Consider the following 17,544-nt stretch of genomic DNA (forward strand, 5'->3'; position numbering starts at 1 on the left):
CCACACCTTCAATCCTGTGAAAGAATCATAGAATTGTAGTGTTGGGAGTGACCATGAGGAGAGGGACAACTTTATGCTGCTTAAGTCACTTAGGTGATACAAAGGGCTTCAGGTGGGAAAGTGTGAATGAGAGGTGGTTCAGCTCTCTCCTCTCCTCATCTGTTCCACTCCTGGTGACCCAGACTAGTTGTTTATTGCAAAACACTTCACTTGACGAAGGGGCAGGGTGTGGGGGGATTTTGATCAGAGCAATGGCCATAGGGAAAAGGGAATTGATAGGTTGTTTACAGTTCCTACAAATGTTCATCCTCTGGGGCTGACGGTGTTTTTTTAATGTAGCAGAGGTGGCAAAAAGCAGTAAAGCAGGTTGCATAATTTAAAACACTTTTATAACACTTTAGTAGTCATGGATTTCTTCCAAAGAATTCAGGGAAATGTAGTTTGTGATGGGCATTGGAATTGTAACTCTGGGAGGGGTCTCCTAACCATTCGCATCAACTTTCCAGCAATGCTGATAAAAACATAATATATGGGAGGGAGAGGGAACTTTTAGATTTTCTCTTTAAAAGAAGAAAAATAAGAAAAAGTGTTGTTTTTAAATATATGCAGGTTGTATGACAAAGGCAACTAATATAAGAATAATCCCACAACAGGACTATAAGTATCTGGCACTTCAACACATACTTTTATCCAGTTCCCAAAAGTTGCTTATCGAGTGGCACATCCTTTTTGTCAACAGAAAGTCTGTAACTTTTGTGGTTGGACATGAAACTCTTGTTTTTACTGTGGAATCATATGCACCCACTTCCAGGCAGGTGGGAGGCATCTCAACATCTTGTTGGATCACATCAAAAGTCTTTCTCAATCTCCCCCAGCAAACTTTCCCCCTAGGCATTTTGGACGTCAGCTCCCATCAACTTCTACAATCAGATATCATTTTGGCATATAGGCAGCATATAAGCCCGGACGGTTGGAGCTGATGGGAACTGCAGTTTGACAGTATCTGGAGGGAATCAGGTTGGGGAAGACTGTTCCATCTAGTCCAGAATTTTGTCTGTGATCACATCCACACCATAGGATGTAAAGGAGGGAGAAGAGACTGGCAATGTTATGATGCTTAGGTCACTTAGAGCACATTCCCACATCCCACTGTCTTAAAATGTGTTTTTCTCATATGGGAGAAATGTACGTTGAAAATGTTGTCTAAAAGAAAATCATTATAAATTAGTTTGGAGATGGTATTTAACACCAGCCAGATTAAATCAAATAAACAAGGGATATTTGGTATTATATTGGAGGAAATGCCAGGAAACAGGGAATTATGTTCACATGTGGTGGGACTGGAAATATGTACAATTTTTTTGGCAAAGGGTGTTTAAGGAGATAACAGAAATCATTGGGTTAAAGCTGAGCGAAAGTCCAGAGGTAGCATTGTAATCCATTTACGATGGGGTGGAGGGTTTGCAGGCTATGAAGGACTTGCTCACAAATTTATTGACAGCTGCACAAATTATGATAGCTAGGAAGTGGAAGGGGCAAGCAGAATATAATTTACCTGGGAGACCACTGTTAGCAGATGAAAACATTAGCAGGATTGCAATAACACTTGTAATGTAGCAAATATTATGGACAAAATGGAGAGACATAAAATATGGATTACTGGAGAATATGCAGTTGAAAAGGTTGACAGTAGGACCCATGGAGGGGAAGGTGAGAAGCCCAGAGGTTCGGAGTAATCTCTATATAGGAAACCTGTTTTGTCTTGTTATAACTGTACACTTGTAAAATCAAACAAAAAAAATTAGAAAAGAAAAGCTGTTCAAGCAACAATAACAACAACATTTAAATAAAGACTAGAACTCCTGATACCTCATCAAAGTCGGCAATGATCTCGTTGAGTAGTCGAAGGCATTCGAGTCCTTCATGGTTTACGTTGGATTCAGAGTAAAATTCTTTGAAGTCTGGGATGGAGGCGAAGAGGACACAGACACAGTCATAAGACTGGTGGTAAAGATCCTGCTGGGGAGAAAGGTAGGGTAGGGGACATTATCAGACCTTAGCAGACAGGGCAACCCTTAAAAATTCATGACATGGAGGCACATTCCCCACCCACCCAATCTGTTCATTTATACATTACTTTTCTCTGCCACTTTTCCTTCAAAGAGCTCATGGTGGTGCACAAAACATAGTTCTCCCCTCTCTCTGTTTTATCCTCTCAACAGCCCTGTGAGGTAGGTCAGACTGACTGGCCCTAGAGTGGAGGCTTCGGCCTTCGTCTCCCGAGTCCTACACTCTAGCCACTGCTCCAGCATTTGGGCATGTAGTGGTCTCAAGCAACCTTATAATAACCAACTCTTTCCTCTAGGGTGGGTAGTGGGAGGTAACAGGGGGCAACATACAGAATATGTGAATTTTTATCACATAAAATAAATATTGCATTGAATACATAGAAGGCCATCTGACAAAATGCTATGGCTTATGTGAAGTTCTGTATTTGGCTATATAATTTATTATATCTGTGTCTATAGATCTGTCTCTATAGTTTTTCAATGAAATTGGAAGGAAGGAAGGAAGGAAGGAAGGAAGGAAGGAAGGAAGGAAGGAAGGAAGGAAAGAAAGAAAGAAAGAAAGAAAGAAAGAAAGAAAGAAAGAAAGAAAGAAAGAAAGAAAGAAAGAAAGAAAGAAAGAAAGAAAGAAAGAAAATCATACAAGTACAGAGATTATATATCTGTATACAGAATTCATGAAAAGAAAAAGAGGAACAAGTCATGTCAATTCACAGAGTCTCTTCAAAAAACCAGCATATGAAGCAGAGGGTTTTAAAGCTTCAGAGGTAGAATCTTTTTTTTAAGTCAGAAATGGAAACCACACATTTCCATACATGTCTGCTTACATTATGAGTCAGCTTCTCCATCAATGCCAGATACAATTTTGCCAGTTCAATTCTCAATGGAAAAGACCATCTGTGTTACTGTCATTTTAGTGACAACCAAAAGCTATTTTTAAATGACTGTTCTAAACTATTTCATGCAAACCACATAGATTCTTTTGATACAGTGACACTTAAATATTGCCAATTAAACAAACAAACAAACAAACTGCAGTTGGGTCCTCACCTCATTTATTATCTTCAGGAAAATAATATTTACATTTCATTTTTTATTTGTTCAGGACCCAGTCTGAAGTTTTGGAAATTATCACAGAGTGATTTTTTTGAGGTTATGCAGAGTTTCTATATCTGTAAGTTTGCAATTGACCTAAATATTAAATTTTCGTGGACCTCCTCTTGAAATGCGGTGATAAGCACTGCAACCTAGTCACTCGTACTGCAAAGAGGGTTATTACTTCCACTGATTTTCTCAGAGGTCCCTTTGGATTGGACTGATGCAGTACCAAAGCATTTCTGGTCTTTGGGCTTAGACACCCCTTTATTTATTCTCCCAGAGTGGGCTCTTTAGTAAGACCTCCTTTCACAAGTCGTCTCCCCTTGGGTCTTTGGCCATCAAGCTTCAAGACTCACCTCATTGCGCCGGTTCTGGCGAATGAACTGCTGAGCTACGTCAGCGGGAAGCACATTCTCCAGCAAGACACGGTTGAGGTTCTCCATGGTTTCAATCTCCTCACGTTCTTCCTTGAACTTCTTCTTCCAGAGGAAATCTAGACGGCAGTAATATTCGTTCTGAGAGATAGGGATGGGGAGAGAAAGACAAAGGGAGATTAAGAAGGGAGGGGAAAGCTGAAGGATACCCCTTTGATATTAATAATAATAATTTATTATTAATACTCCACCCGTTTGGCTGGGTTTCCCCAGCTACTCTGGGCTGCTCCCAACAGAGTATTAAAAACACAGTAAAACATAGGGATGTGAGTGGCGCTGTGGGTTAAACCACTGAGCCTCTTGGGCTTGCTGATCGAAAGGTTGGCAGTTCAAATCCCGTTTGAGCCCCCGTTGTTCAGTCCTAGCTTCTGCCAACCTAGCAGTTCGAAAGCACACAGTGCAAGTAGATAAATAGGTATCACTTTGGCAGGAAGGTAAATGACGTTTCCATGCACTGCTCTGGTTCCGCCAGAAGCAGCTTAGTCATGCTGGCCACATGACCCGGAAAAACTGTCTGCGGAAGCGGACAAACGCTGGCTCCCTCGGCCTTTAAAGCGAGATGAGCAAGCAACCCCAGAGTCATTCGCAACTGGACTTAATTGCCAGGTGTCCCTTTACCTTTACCTTTAAAACATCAAACATTAAAAACTTCCCTAAACAGGGCTGCCTTCAGATGTCTTCTAAAAGTCAGATGTTTATTTCTTTGACATCTGATGGGAGGGCATTCCACAGGGTGGGTGCCACTACCAAGAAGGCCTATGCCTGGTTCCCTGTAACTTCGCTTCTTGCAGGGAGAGAACTGCCAGAAGGCCCTCGGAGCTGGACCTCAGTGTCTGGGCTGAATGATGGGGGTGGAGACACTCTTTCAGGTATGCAATGCGCTTCCCAGCAAAAAGTCGTGCCAGCTTGATTCACTTTTAAATATGGAGTAAGCCTGAAACCTCGCCCAGTGCTACACAGAAACATAGGAAGCTGCCTTTTACCCAGTAGTCTAGTCAGGGCTGGGCCTATACATTTTGACACCTGAGGAGAACCACAAAAAGGCGTGCACACTCCTCTCCACTGCCACCAGGGGAGAAGGGGCGAGTGAAGATCTACATCGTGAACAAGGGCAGGAGGGGACCAGCAGTGTCTTCTATTCACCAAGAGGCTGCTGTAGAGATGGCACCGGGGGGCTGCCAAGGAGGTAGCAGAGCTGGCATCTCTGCCACCACAGCAGCAGCAAGCAGTTCATTCCTTGGAGGCCAGATCTGCTGCCCCTGTAGATCCTGCTGCCTGAGGCGGTTGCCTCACCTTGCCCACTGGGCTGGCTGGCCCTGAGTGTAGCAGCAAACTCATAAGTGAAGTGTCCCTTCATGTTAGTCACAGACATGCCCACTGGCACACACACCCTTCTAGGAGTATACAATACTCTCGTAATGAGACGATAATCATAATTTGTGATGCATTGCAACAATCAACGCAGATCCTCACGTGCTGCCTTTCAGCTAGATCTGTGCACATACATGGGGAAATTATGTGGAACACTCCACATGCAACAGAAGAGAAGAGAATCATAGAATTGGACGGGAAGCACAATTAAAGAAACCTTGAGAGATGGTCATCCACATTCCACCACCTTTCGAGGTAGCCCATTCTACTTTCGAACAGCTCTGTATGTCAGGAAGTTCTTCCTAATGTTTAGTCGGGATCTCCTTTTTTTAATCTGAATGCATTGGTGCGGATGCTTTCCTCTGGAGCATGCAGATTTGCTGCGACTTCCATGTGACAGCCTTTTCGATATTTGAAGATGGCTATCATATTAAATATTTTCTTTTGGAGTGATTTAAGTTGTGTTTTCCCTGAAGCTCCAGAACTTGAACACCCTTCTCTTGAAAGGGAAGCACCGTGTCTTTTCATTGCTCCCGAATGCTCACTTTTGAAACATATGGAACAAATCACTTCCTACATGCCTCCTCCAGAGTGATCCTAGGAGCCAATCCTCAGTGGCTGCCTCTCCTCCTTTCGCTCTGATTGGCTCCAATAATCACAAAGGGTGAAAAGACTTATTCTCAGTGGCTAAAAGGTTCTGCTAGGAGATACTCTATTGAGACACCAGACCACTAAACCTCTGCCTATTCCAAGTCAGTCGATCTACTTCAGTACTGTAAATTCTGACTGGCAGCCGCTCACCATAATTCTAGGTTGGAAACCTTTCCCAGTCCCATCTGAAGATATCAGAGATTGAATCTTGGTTTGCTGCAAAAACCCTTCCCCAACAACAACAAAATCACATGAGGTAAAGTAATTCCATTGAGCTGCACTTCTTTTCCAAATCAAATATGCAAAGTGATAAAACCACACCTTGGGTAAAACGATAAGAGTCTCTACCTGGACATTCTACTTAAAATGCTGTTAAAGGTAAAGGTAAAGGGACCCCTGACCATTAGGTCCAGTCGTGACCGACTCTGGGTTGCGGCGCTCATCTCGCTTTATTGGCCGAGGGAGCCGGCGTACAGCTTCCGGGTCATGTGGCCAGCATGACTAAGCCACTTCTGGTGAACCAGAGCAGCGCACGGAAATGCTGTTACACCACTTTAAATAACCCTCCCTCCATGAATCATGGGAACTGTAGCTTGTTAAGGGTGCTGAGAGCTACAATTAACCACAGAGCTACAGTTCCCAGAGTGGTTTAATAATCTATCTCTAGGAACTCTGAGAACTCTGGGAAATTTAGCTCTGTGAGATTAGGGGTCTCTTAACAACTTTCAACACCCCTAGAAAACTACAATTCCCAGGATTCTTTGGGGGGAGGGAGCCATGAGTGTTTAAAGTAGCATATTAGTGATTTAAGTGCACAGTGTTGATGTGGCCTCCTTTGCTGTTCTTTCCCACTTATACCACATGAAAAATGCTGTCAAACCCTGCTTGACTAGCATAGGCATGGACCGCAAACAATCAAACCACAATCAGAAGGGGAAGTTGCTGGGGCTGAGATGTGGGGGGGAGAGAGAAGAGAAAGAGAGAGATGACCTAGAAGGCGACACAGGAAACAGTGGTTTCTTGCATGGCACAGCAAAGCAAACAGGCACCCAACCCACAGCAGATGGTTGTGAAGGATGCAATACCTAAGTAATGCCATCCTTCGTCTGCAAAATTGCTTATCCCTCACAGCCCATATAGGACAATGCACAGAGAATCCTCTGCAATGCACAAGTTGTTCCATGGAAGACATGCAGGCAATTCGGGCCAGAAGGCCAGAACCCACCCTCCACCAACTCTTACCTAGCATAAGTTATTACATTATGGTTGTAGCAGAGAAGGGAGGTAGATGGGAATGAAGGACCACCCCCAACAGTACAACTGGGAAACCTCCTTGAACTTTTCCACCCAATCTTTGAAAGCTTGGGCTAAGAACTTGAACCTGAGCTTGCTTACTTCCTCATCCCTCCCAATCCATTTTCCTTTCCTGCTGTTGTCTTGTTCGATTGGAAGCCTGTCAGTATAGAGTGTGATCTCCACATCTCCTTTTTTAAAAAAGTTAATAGTAAGCTGTATGGATAGATGATTGTGGAGAACATATGAAGGACAGAGAAATAAGCTTTTCTTGAAATGGACACTCGATTTCTTCAGAGCTGATAGGAAACCAATTTACCTGCCTGGCCAGAGCCAAGAGAGTGAAGAAGAAGACGAAGAACGAGAATGCTCCCATCACCTTAGGCTCCTTCAGCACCCCAGGTCTAGAGGCAGGGGGGATTTAAAAAAAGAAGAAGAAGAAGGGGAAGAAGAGAACATCACTCTTGGGTAAGCCCTCTCCCATAATCCTCAAGGTCTCACATCTGAACCAAATATGTCCATGGGAAGCTACAATAAGAAGCACTCTCCTCAGGCATGATTCACAGGAACAAGGGCGAGTCATCTTATTTAGGGTGGGTCAGGTGGGGCTGCTTCTGGACAAATGACACCAGGCGTTGCCAAGACGGTGCCCACAGATACAACAGTGCCTTTAAGTCTTTCCCCTGGTGCCTGCAAAGTTTTTAAACGCAAGCACACACAGCCCCTTGAGGTGGCGACTTTTTTCTCCCTTGAAAAGCACATAGAGCTGAAGGAGGAAGTTGGTAGAGTGGCTCTATTTCCCACTTCCTCTTTCAGCTCTCATGTGTTCATCCAGAACCAGACTGATCATGCTGTAACCAACCCAGATCAATAGGAGAGATGGAGTGTATATGCACACTTAGTCCTTTTTTTAAAAAAAAATGTTTAGGGGTACTCTCATTTTCCTACTCATTTTGAAATACTGGCCCTCAATGAGGCCAAACTTAGATTTACAAAATGTTTAAGGGTATGCGTACCCCTGTGTCCCCCCCAAGAAAAAAAGCACTGTGCACACTTCTTCTCTATTTGCGTGGCAAGAACCCTCCCCCATGTGAAATGAAGACACTGGACACAGAATTTAAGTTTAATGGGCGTAAAAGGCCACAACTTTATTGACTACAGAATTGGAAGGTATTGGCCTTAGGCATTGGCTCCTATCGACTACCCGGCATGATCCGGGAAGGGTTGTCCACAAGCCGTGGGAGTCCTGTTGAAGTACGCCAACTAGGATCCCACGGGTGTCACCGCTCTGGAGCGTGCCGAAGGCCCTTACCTCACTAGGTTTCGGACAAGGCAACGCCCCCCGGAGTCCTCTACCAGACTACCCATTCCTTTTGGGAGGTGATGGCGCTCCTCCCCCTTACTTCATTTGCCTAACAATGGACCCCTGCCAATGCCTAACCACCAAATACCGAAAAGTTGTGACAATTTGCTACGAGGTAGGCGAAAAAACCAAAAGGCTCAAACTGCGCCAACTTGGAAAAATTCCTACCAGGCCCCTTGCGGCGACCAACCGAAGTCCATAGCAAGGTCATAGCTAGCTAAACCTAAAGGGTGGGTGGGATGGGAAAACCGCTCGGCTGAGTAGGGACGAAGAGGGCGGTCCCCGGGCGAGCCTGGCCTTAAATAGGCCAGGCCACGCCTCCCCGGTCCGCCGATTGGCGGGCCGGGTCGCCGACACGCCCGGGGATTCCCTGATCACGCGGGAGCAAGGGCAGCTCCCGCATGAGTCATGTGGGGAGGGGTTTTCCGCCCGCAACCCCCTCTCCTTCCAGAGGTCGGAAATGGCTTTCTTACTCTGGGGGGAGGGTGAGGAGATGGAGTCCAGAGGGAGCAGCACCCATGACACTCACTCAAAAAAGATCCTCGCTAACGTTGCAAATGGCTTGGGTAGCCTCCACTTGGTTTCTGCCCTTTATGCCAGGACGTTGCCGCCGGTTCCATGAGGACTAGTTACCTGAGAGCTGTCTGGTTGGGGTAGAGGCGGGAGACGTAGCAGTCGGAGAGCCATGAGTGGGTGTGGAGGAACAGCACGTTGTAGACGACGAGGCAGAGGGTCAGCATGGTGAGCTTGAGCTCAAAGTTCATGTGCAGGAAGAGGGAGCATGAGAGGAACCCCAAGATGCAGCAGTAGATGTAATACTGGAGGGGGAAGAGAGCAGGGCAGTAGAAAACAAAGTGGTTAAAATAGAGGGCTAGACCTCACCAGCAACAGCTAGGGAAAAACAATTGCATCCAAAGGGTTACATCAGGCATAGGCAAACTTGGCCCTCCAGATGTTTTGGGACTACAACTCCCATCATCCCTCACTAACAGGACCAGTGGTCAGGGATGATGGGAATTGTAGTCTCAAAATATTTGGAGGGTCCAGTTTGCCTATGCCAGGGTTACATACTTACTGGCACACTGAAGAGCGAGTTAAAGCGAGCAAACTCTTGTGTGGCGTTCAAGCCCCCCGTAGTCAAATTCTGAGCTTTCGAAAAGCAGGATGTCTCTGGCATGAAGAACTAATAATTAACCCAGGAAAGGAGAGAGAAGGAGAGTTTTAGAAGGGATAAGGCGAGGCACAGGATGGCGACACACGAGTAGCAATGAGCCAAAAATGTCTCCTACCAAATTCAGCACCGCCATGGTGAGGACCACCAGGATGGTGGTGATGCCCAAAGAGACTCGCAGCCACGGCTGGGTGCAGATGCTGTCTGAGATGGATGGGACCCAGGATAAGGCTTTTGGACCTTTCAGGAAGCACTTCTGGTGCAAAAGAAGGAGTGGGGCAAAAAAAGAGTCAAGAACATCTGTTGTCCCGTTTTCTTACTTCTCCACCCTCTAATTGCTCCCAACGTTAGATTCTTAATCAGATAGCTATGAGTTTCTATTGCATCTTAGGAGCCACCTAAACATAATGGAGGAAAATTGGGTTGTGCCGATTTAATAAGCTCTATTAAGGGCATAATAAAAGCCTGCTGGATCAAGTCAATGGCCCACCTAGCGCAGCATCCTGTTCTCGCAGTGGCCAACCAGATACATTGCTTTGCCTGGCTGTGTCCTTGCATTCTGGTAGTGCCACCTTCTGGATGGAGGATAGAGAGGTGGGCTTAAAAAAAAGAGGTTCCCCAACTCTGCAGTAAGGTGACACAAAGCACAGTGTGGGCAGCAAACAGTCCCTCAAACACTGCTTTTGCACCTTAAAACCTCTTCCGCTCTGCTGGTTTCACAGGTGGCTAATTTTGATCGAAGAATCCTGCTGGCAGAAACAGCTGAGGTCAAGCCATTTTGCTTCCTCTCAATGGTGTCCTCTCTTAGCACTGACAATACAGTTGCAAACTTCAACCCTATAAATAACTCCTGCAAGCAGGGCTACCAAGCTCCTTGTAGCAGCAGCAGGACCCCAGGAATCCTCCAACCACAGTGTTTCATCATATCCGTGCTCTGACAGCCCGGAAAAAAAAGAGAAGTGGCAAAGAGCCATAGCTCAGGTCCTGTGATTTGTTCCCTGACATCCATCTATTCCTCCCTCCATCCATAGAAAAACACCCCAGCTGAAACTGCTGGCAGCCAGTGTCAGCGATACTGAGCTAGATGGGCCAATGGGTTGACTGGGTGCAAGGCTGCATCCCACATTCCTTAGGGATGCTGGGAAAGTTGCATGATGGGTGTTAGGTTGTGGGTGAACATATCAGATGACACAGCGATTCTCCAAACAGCTCTTGTTTATTCACAGGCCAGGACAAAACTGAACTGAAGGGTTCAGCCAGCCTGCTTATATAGAGCTCCAGTACAACGTAACTGTAACAACTTTCTGTAACTATCCAATCACTGAACGTCACTTTCGATCCCTTATTTGCATATGTGGACCTGAACTATCTACAGTATCCCCCTGCTGGCCCAGGGTGAGAACTTCAGTACATAACAATGGGGGGGGGGATTGAGAAGTAAAATCAGCAGGACTTACTGCCAGGTGGCCTGCAAAACAGGTGAGGAGGAGGAGGAAGAAGAGGAAGAAGGAAATTCCATAGGATATCCCCAACGCTTCTGTCCTGGATGGAAAGAGCAGACAAGGCAACTAAACATGGCATGCATTTTGCATTTAAATTTTTTGTTCCCCTTCTGCTGATTCTGGGAAGGAGCCAGGCATTAGACCCATAGAGCTGGAATGGACCATGCAGAAGACATCATCCAGCATCTTTCAGACACATGATGTGCGCTGTTAGGAGGGATAGAGAGCCTGTTGCCCTCCAAGCCCCAGCCCTCAAGGGTCATCTAGTCCAACCCCCTGCAATGCAGGAATCTTGAACCCACAACCCTGAGATTAAGAGTCTCATGCTCTACCGACTGAGCCACAGGTTCCCCATCTCTGATAGGTAGCCATTCATGCTCTACTTTAAAAATTTCGAACAAGGGAAAGTCCATCATTTCCCAAAGTTGTCTGCCACTGCTATTAAACAGCTCCTGCTGCCAGGAAGTTCTTTCTAATATTTAGCAGAAATCCCCTTTCTTGCAGTTTGAACCCCATTCACAAAAATATACACCCCTTGGCATACTCAGCATCCTACAAGCGTGTCATTTCCCACAAGGCACTGCTCACCATTTCCAGACTTTTCTGTGCCTCTATGAGGACTAGAAACTCATTCTTGGTTCCAGTCAGTGCTAGATTCAAATGAGCTGCCTGCTTTGATGTTTTAAAAGCCAAGCAAGGCTTTGATCATTGCAGCCGCATGACAACCTTTTGCCTCAAATAGTCTAGGCCAAGAAAATGCTGTTGGACTCCAACTCCCATCAATCAGCTCCAGAAAGCACAGCCAATGGTCCAAGGATGATGGGAGTTGTAGTCCAATGTCTGGAAACACACAGGTTCCCAGCCCTGGTCTAATCAAATTTGGGGTGAACACCTAAACATACTTACTAGAAGGTAAACCCCACAGATCTCTGTAGCACATAATATCCAAGTAAACACACTTATGGGTATGGTGCCCAACTTAAAAAGAAAAGCACCTTCTTCTTTCCAAATTAAGGCTGTGTTGTAAACAAAAATTCCTATTACAGCCATTACAAGCAACAGATGGGCAATTCCATTGTGCCCAAAGGGAACATCTCCCCTCCAACCCTCTTTTCTACAATCCCCATTCTACAACTTTCATGGGGAGTTTGCTTTGGTTTACCATTAGCTATCACTCAAGCAGAAGAAGAGCTCTGCTGAACCTGAAAGCCTGCACACCATTTTCATCCCACTGCAAAAAGCAGGTGAGGGTGGGAGGGGGGAGGATTCCAACCAGGCAGGAAGGCGCAACAGGAGCAAAGGGTGATATCTCTCCCTCTTATCACATTCCTGTCTCAATCCAAGTCAGGCCCCTCCATGCTGGCTATCGATTGGGGGAGGAATTCAAGCGCATACCAGGAAACAGAGGTTTGCGCAGTGGAAGTGGTTTAAAGCGCTCTGTCACCCTAGCCCAAGAAATCCACTTTGAAAATAAAAACAGACTTTTTGTGGTTAGGAAAGTGATTGGGAAATGCATTGGAAACTGTGGGATGGACGAATGATTAAACACCCTGCAAGCAAATCTTATTGTCTTATAAATGCCCCCACAAACTAATCAAAAGGAATGTTCAATAATAATTGGATGCAGCGTCCTTCTGGATTGCTGGGGTGGTGAGCTGTTGCCCCAAGTCATTGATGCATAAGTGGTGGATTTATACTTCATTTCACTTTGTGAGATGTTCTGCAATGCTTTCCCAGCTTTTGCTGCCTGGAGGGGAATTCTTGCGCAACAAAAAGCAGTACGAAAAATAAACCAAAGCAGTTATGTTATATCAAAATCACACAGGATTTCAGAAAGTTATGGGGCATCTCTTCCCCCAAACTTCTGCAGGTGTAGACAGTATTGAAAGCTGGATAATACAGTATATAACCACCCCAATACCACCCTGAGCATCATGAATGCACAATTAAAAGAGGCATCTGGTGGGCCAAGTAGTCTAACCGCTGCATAAGCTTTGTGCAAGCAAATCAGGATGAATGCTCAATAAACAGGTCATCTAGGGGAACCCTTAAAAAAGTAACCAGCTATGCAAACAAGGGGTAGTTCTAAATCCCTAATCCCAAAAGGCAAAGTCTTCATATGCTTTGGGGTCCAGTTCTGCCTACATAAATAACACACCCACCCATCCTCTCCTCACCCTCTTCCTGCTTACTTGTAAACCACGAGGATCTGGATGAGGAAGTTGGAGAGGAAAACCAGGAAGGTGCAGGCCGTGTAGTAATTAAAAGATGGGAGCGCGGAGAGGCGATACTGGAGAAGGCAAAGAGAGAGAACCCAGGGTGAGCAACTGTGAAAACAAGGGCAAGGGCTGCTCAGCACAACATCCCCACTTTGTTCTGCATCATTCTCTGTGGGAATGTTGTGGATAGTAGGAGAGGATATATTGATGAAATATTATCTTTCCTCACTCACTCTAGTGAATCAGTGGCAGAGTACATTCCCCAATATATTGTAGGAAGCTAGTTGGTAGATTCGTTTGAATCTCTTTACTTAAGCAATTCAATCTGGCTTGTCCAGATTGAGTTTATTCCTGGTAAATCCCCTTTGTTCCCTCTCAAAAAGAATAACGACACAATAGTCTTTTCTTAAAAGTAATGATAAGAAATTTACTTACATTCAGTTCACATTAGGTTCCCTGAAGGCAGACTGTAGCTTGTAGTTACAGAAAAGAGAGTGGGTTCATCCCATGTAGGGAAAGGAGCCCATGTGCTGCTGGCTGAGGGCCAGCAGACAGCAAAATCATCAAGAGAACAGAATCAAGAGAAGCAGAAGGGAAGATGGCCGCGTGACCAGCCCTTTTATGGGGTCACCCAGGATAACACCCATCTACCTGGTCACACGCAGAGGGAGGATGCTCCAGACAGGTGTGACAAAAAGTCCTCCTGGCTGCAGTAACATGCCCTTGTGTGTCCACTCAGGGCAAACAGGAAGTGTTGTACTTGACTGCTTATGTTACATCCCACTTTTTCAGCCTTCTGCAGAGGCAGAGCATAGTCATCATGGCTAGTAGCCACTCTTAGCCTCATCCCCCATGAATTAGCCTAATTCTCTTTTAAAGACGTTCAGGTTGGCGTTCATCACTACATCTAGCGGGAGTGAATCCCAAATCTTATTTCAGTACCAAGAAGCAAAAGGAGGGCTGCCCCTGCTGCCCTCCGACATTTGCCACCTGAGGCCTCGCTCTGCCTAATGCTAGGGGCGAGCCTGACTTCATATTGGAGCACTCGACAAACAAAAGAACACCCAAGTCCTTTACCTCCTTCTCAAGGGATTTTTCCTTGAAGTACAGCGTGATGCGATTCAAATCTTCTGATTCCTTCCATTGTCTGCAGGGGAGAAGTGTAGGGGGGAAATGGGAGATTTTTCCTTGGGCAACATTCCCACCTGCTTCCGCCCATCTACCTCTCTTTAAAATGCAGATTAGATTTGGCCCCAGATTCCCTTGCAACCCACAAACTCATAGTCAAACAGGGATACGGGCATGGTTGTTTTACAGTAGTGAATGTGGCGTACGGGAGGCATTGGGTATCTCATGTAATAGTAGATAGGTAAAGGGCTTGGCAAACAGTCAATAGTAATGATTTAATAATAAAATAATTTTATCATTTATATGCCGCCCATCTGACTGGGTTTCCCCAACCACTCTGGGAGGCTCCCAACAAAATATGAAAAACTCAATAAAAACAAACAGCAGGCAAACTGGTTCCTAGCGCTGTTTGTGACTGGGGGAGAAGAGGTAGGTTATCCTCTCCTTTTCCTTTACTCCTTTCCTTTGCTTTTTTGCTTTTCTTGCTATTAGCCAAGTGGAATGATCCACTGCAACAGGAAACAGGACTCCTGTAGCAGTGGTGCAGGAGGCAGAAACTTCGAAGATGCAGCTCCTCTTATTCCTGCAATGCAATGACGTGACAAAGCCACTCCCAACATCAGGAGGGGGGGTTGCGGGCTCACGCCCACTAACATCCGCAGGGGGCTGGCTGCAGCCCCGCGTGATCAGGGAAATCCTCGGGCCACGTCACTCCCTGAGCCAGCCAATCGGCTGGCTGCAGGGGCAGAGCTAGCGGGGTCATTTAAGGACAACGCGGCCCAAGAACGCCCCTTTTCCTCTTCAGTTTAGCCGCAGTTTCCCACCCACCCTCCCTCGAGGTTTTTTCCTCTGACTTTGCTATGGACCTCGGTTGGTCGCCGCAAGGGGTCTGGTAGGAGTTTTTCCACTTGGCTAATTGGCATTGTTTTTAAAGCCATTTGGTTTTTTCGCCTACCTCGTAGCAAAGCGTCACAACTCCTTGGTTTTGGCGGTTAGGCATTGGTAGGGGTATTATTATGCTGATGAGTTGGGGGGGAGGAGCACCATCACCTCCCCCAAATATATAGGGGTAGTCCGATAAAGGATTCCGGTGGGCATTGCCTTGTCCAAAACCTATAGAGGCTAGGGCCTAAAGCACGCTCCCGAGCGGTGACCCCTCGGTGAGCGCCTAGGGATGTGCTCCCCCTATTGGTGCTTAACCCTTCCCGGTTCTATGCCGGTTAGTCTGATAGGACCAATGCCTAAAGCCAATACTGCTATTACCTGTAACCAATAAATTTGTGGCCATTTGTTGCCCATTAACCTTAAATTCTGGTGTCCTGTGTCCTTATTTTATTCCAACTGGTGGGGGGCGGGAATCGCCACGCAAGCTGCACTCACCCAAATGCCCTCTTGTGTGCCATTATTTCATGCTAGCAGAAGCCATTTCCTCTGTTGCATCTGATTTTGTAATTATCCCTGCTTCTTTCCTGTGCCTCCGTTTTCCTCTCCCCACCCCACCCCTCTCACAGTCTCATTGACGCACTTCTGCGAGTTAAGCTGTTCGATGAGCTGAAAGAACTTCTCGTCCACTCCTTCCAGGTCTTCATCTGGGCTTCTGGGGACACGCCCGCTGTAATACAGCCAGGAGAGGAGAAAGAGTGAGCAGGGTATTGAGGAATCGCACAGAAATCAAAGAAATGCAGCGTGAAATGCCCGAGAGAGAGAGAATAAAACAGACAGCAGAGGGCACGACTGAGTAAGCAACTGGGAAAGATGGGAAAGTGGGGGGTATTTTACCAGCTAGTAGGCCAGGTCCTCACTTCTCCCAACACCCATATCTTGAGAGATGGGTGGGGCCACTCACTTGTCCATCACCTGGCATCACCATGGCACACTGGTCCGCACAACTTGCAAACCCCACTTCTGGCAGGGATCTTAAGTCAACAACAACATTCCTCCCCTCAACTCAATGGGAAATAGGAGTTAGGAAGTGTTTAGCACAACCTTCCACAATCTGGTACCCTTTGGATTTCGCTAGACTCCATCGCCCATCAGCCCCAGCCAGCACGGTCAATGGCCAGGGATGAAGGAAGCTGGAGTCCAGCAACCTCTGGAGCTCATCACTGCTGGGAAAGGGTGGCTTAGCATCTCAGAATCAGGTGAGGTGTAGAATGGTCCAACACCAGCATTAGGTTCCACTCCAAAAACACACACCATGAGGTGTCTGGTCAATTCAGGATATTCACCCAGCTGTCTGCCAGCCTTCCACTGCTTCCCCTCCCAGTATTAATTCTGCAGCCTTCCACTGTGCCACTAAACTTACTGCAGACAAGGGGTGGTTTAGGTGGCCCCAGAGCATCCTTGCCTTGTTCTAGGGCTCACATACATTGAGAGACCTACCTAGCTGACAACAGAAGCCTAAGGAATTGTGACAGATTCCATGAGACTCCCATTCCATCTCAGGGTGGCTCTGCAGTCATTGGAACCACAGGCTTAACATGCAATTCTAGCCATGGAAGAACTCTAGCCCCACAGATCTGCAGAACATCACAGCACCCGCAGAAGGAAGCTAGACCGCAACATCCTGGCTCCAATCCACAGTGTGATAACACCAGACACAATGTACATTTTGCTCTATCTCTTCCTCTCCCCACCACCCCATTCTTTTCTCAGTAATCTATTTGCTTGTTGGCCTCTTCCTCCTCTCCCCCCTCTAAACAAGATACCCCCCTTGTTACCGTTCCAAGGTCTTCTGCTGGTTCAAGGACCCCAGAGAGATTTCCTGCAGGGAAACAGAAACACTAGTGGCCTTCAACTGTAGGGACACAGCTGAGAGCCTGAATGCTCCCAGAGAGCCTCTTTGCCTAGCTTCCATCCAAATTTGTTTGCACGGAAGCTAGACAATGTCAAATACTGTATTTTTTGCTCTAAAAGACGCACCAGACCGTAAGACGCACTTAGTTTTTGTAGGAGGAAAACAAGAAAAAAAATATTCTGAATCTCAGAAGCCAGTACAGCAAGAGGGATCACTGTGCAGAAATATCCCTCTTGCTGTTCTGGCTTCTGGGATAGCTGCACAGCCTGCATTCGCTCCATAAGACGCACACACATTTCCCCTTACTTTTTAGGAGGGAAAAAGTGAGTCTTATAGAGCAATAAATACGGTATTTATTGAGCAAATTGTTTGCAGGGAAGCAAGAGGCTGCTAAATCAAGCAAACCGTATCCCACATTTTCCAGTGCATTTTCCTATCACTTTCCTTATGG

At 46.2% G+C, this 17,544-nt stretch overlaps 2 protein-coding genes across 4 annotated transcripts in view; one reads left to right on the top strand and one right to left on the bottom strand.

Moving 5' to 3' along the window:
* Positions 1-17,544, top strand: part of LTB4R (leukotriene B4 receptor) — a 159,179-nt gene that overhangs the window by 39,148 nt on the left and 102,487 nt on the right. The window lies entirely within an intron of this gene.
* Positions 1-17,544, bottom strand: part of ADCY4 (adenylate cyclase 4) — a 71,781-nt gene that overhangs the window by 11,639 nt on the left and 42,598 nt on the right. For 2 of the 3 annotated variants that reach the window (XM_081885389.1, XM_081885388.1), the window contains exons 12-22: positions 17,017-17,060; positions 15,822-15,908; positions 14,246-14,315; positions 13,142-13,239; positions 10,905-10,989; positions 9,566-9,703; positions 9,352-9,459; positions 8,910-9,094; positions 7,233-7,317; positions 3,521-3,679; positions 1,870-2,019 (exon numbers count right to left, since the gene is read on the bottom strand). In XM_081885389.1, coding sequence (XP_081741515.1) covers positions 1,870-2,019; positions 3,521-3,679; positions 7,233-7,317; positions 8,910-9,094; positions 9,352-9,459; positions 9,566-9,703; positions 10,905-10,989; positions 13,142-13,239; positions 14,246-14,315; positions 15,822-15,908; positions 17,017-17,060 — 1,209 coding nt within the window. The remainder of the gene's footprint in view (positions 1-1,869; positions 2,020-3,520; positions 3,680-7,232; positions 7,318-8,909; positions 9,095-9,351; positions 9,460-9,565; positions 9,704-10,904; positions 10,990-13,141; positions 13,240-14,245; positions 14,316-15,821; positions 15,909-17,016; positions 17,061-17,544) is intronic. The other variant, XM_081885390.1, reaches the window with a different exon arrangement.

Source organism: Podarcis melisellensis (assembly GCF_964234715.1).
Source record: "Podarcis melisellensis genome assembly, chromosome: 13".
NCBI lineage: Eukaryota > Metazoa > Chordata > Lepidosauria > Squamata > Lacertidae > Podarcis > Podarcis melisellensis.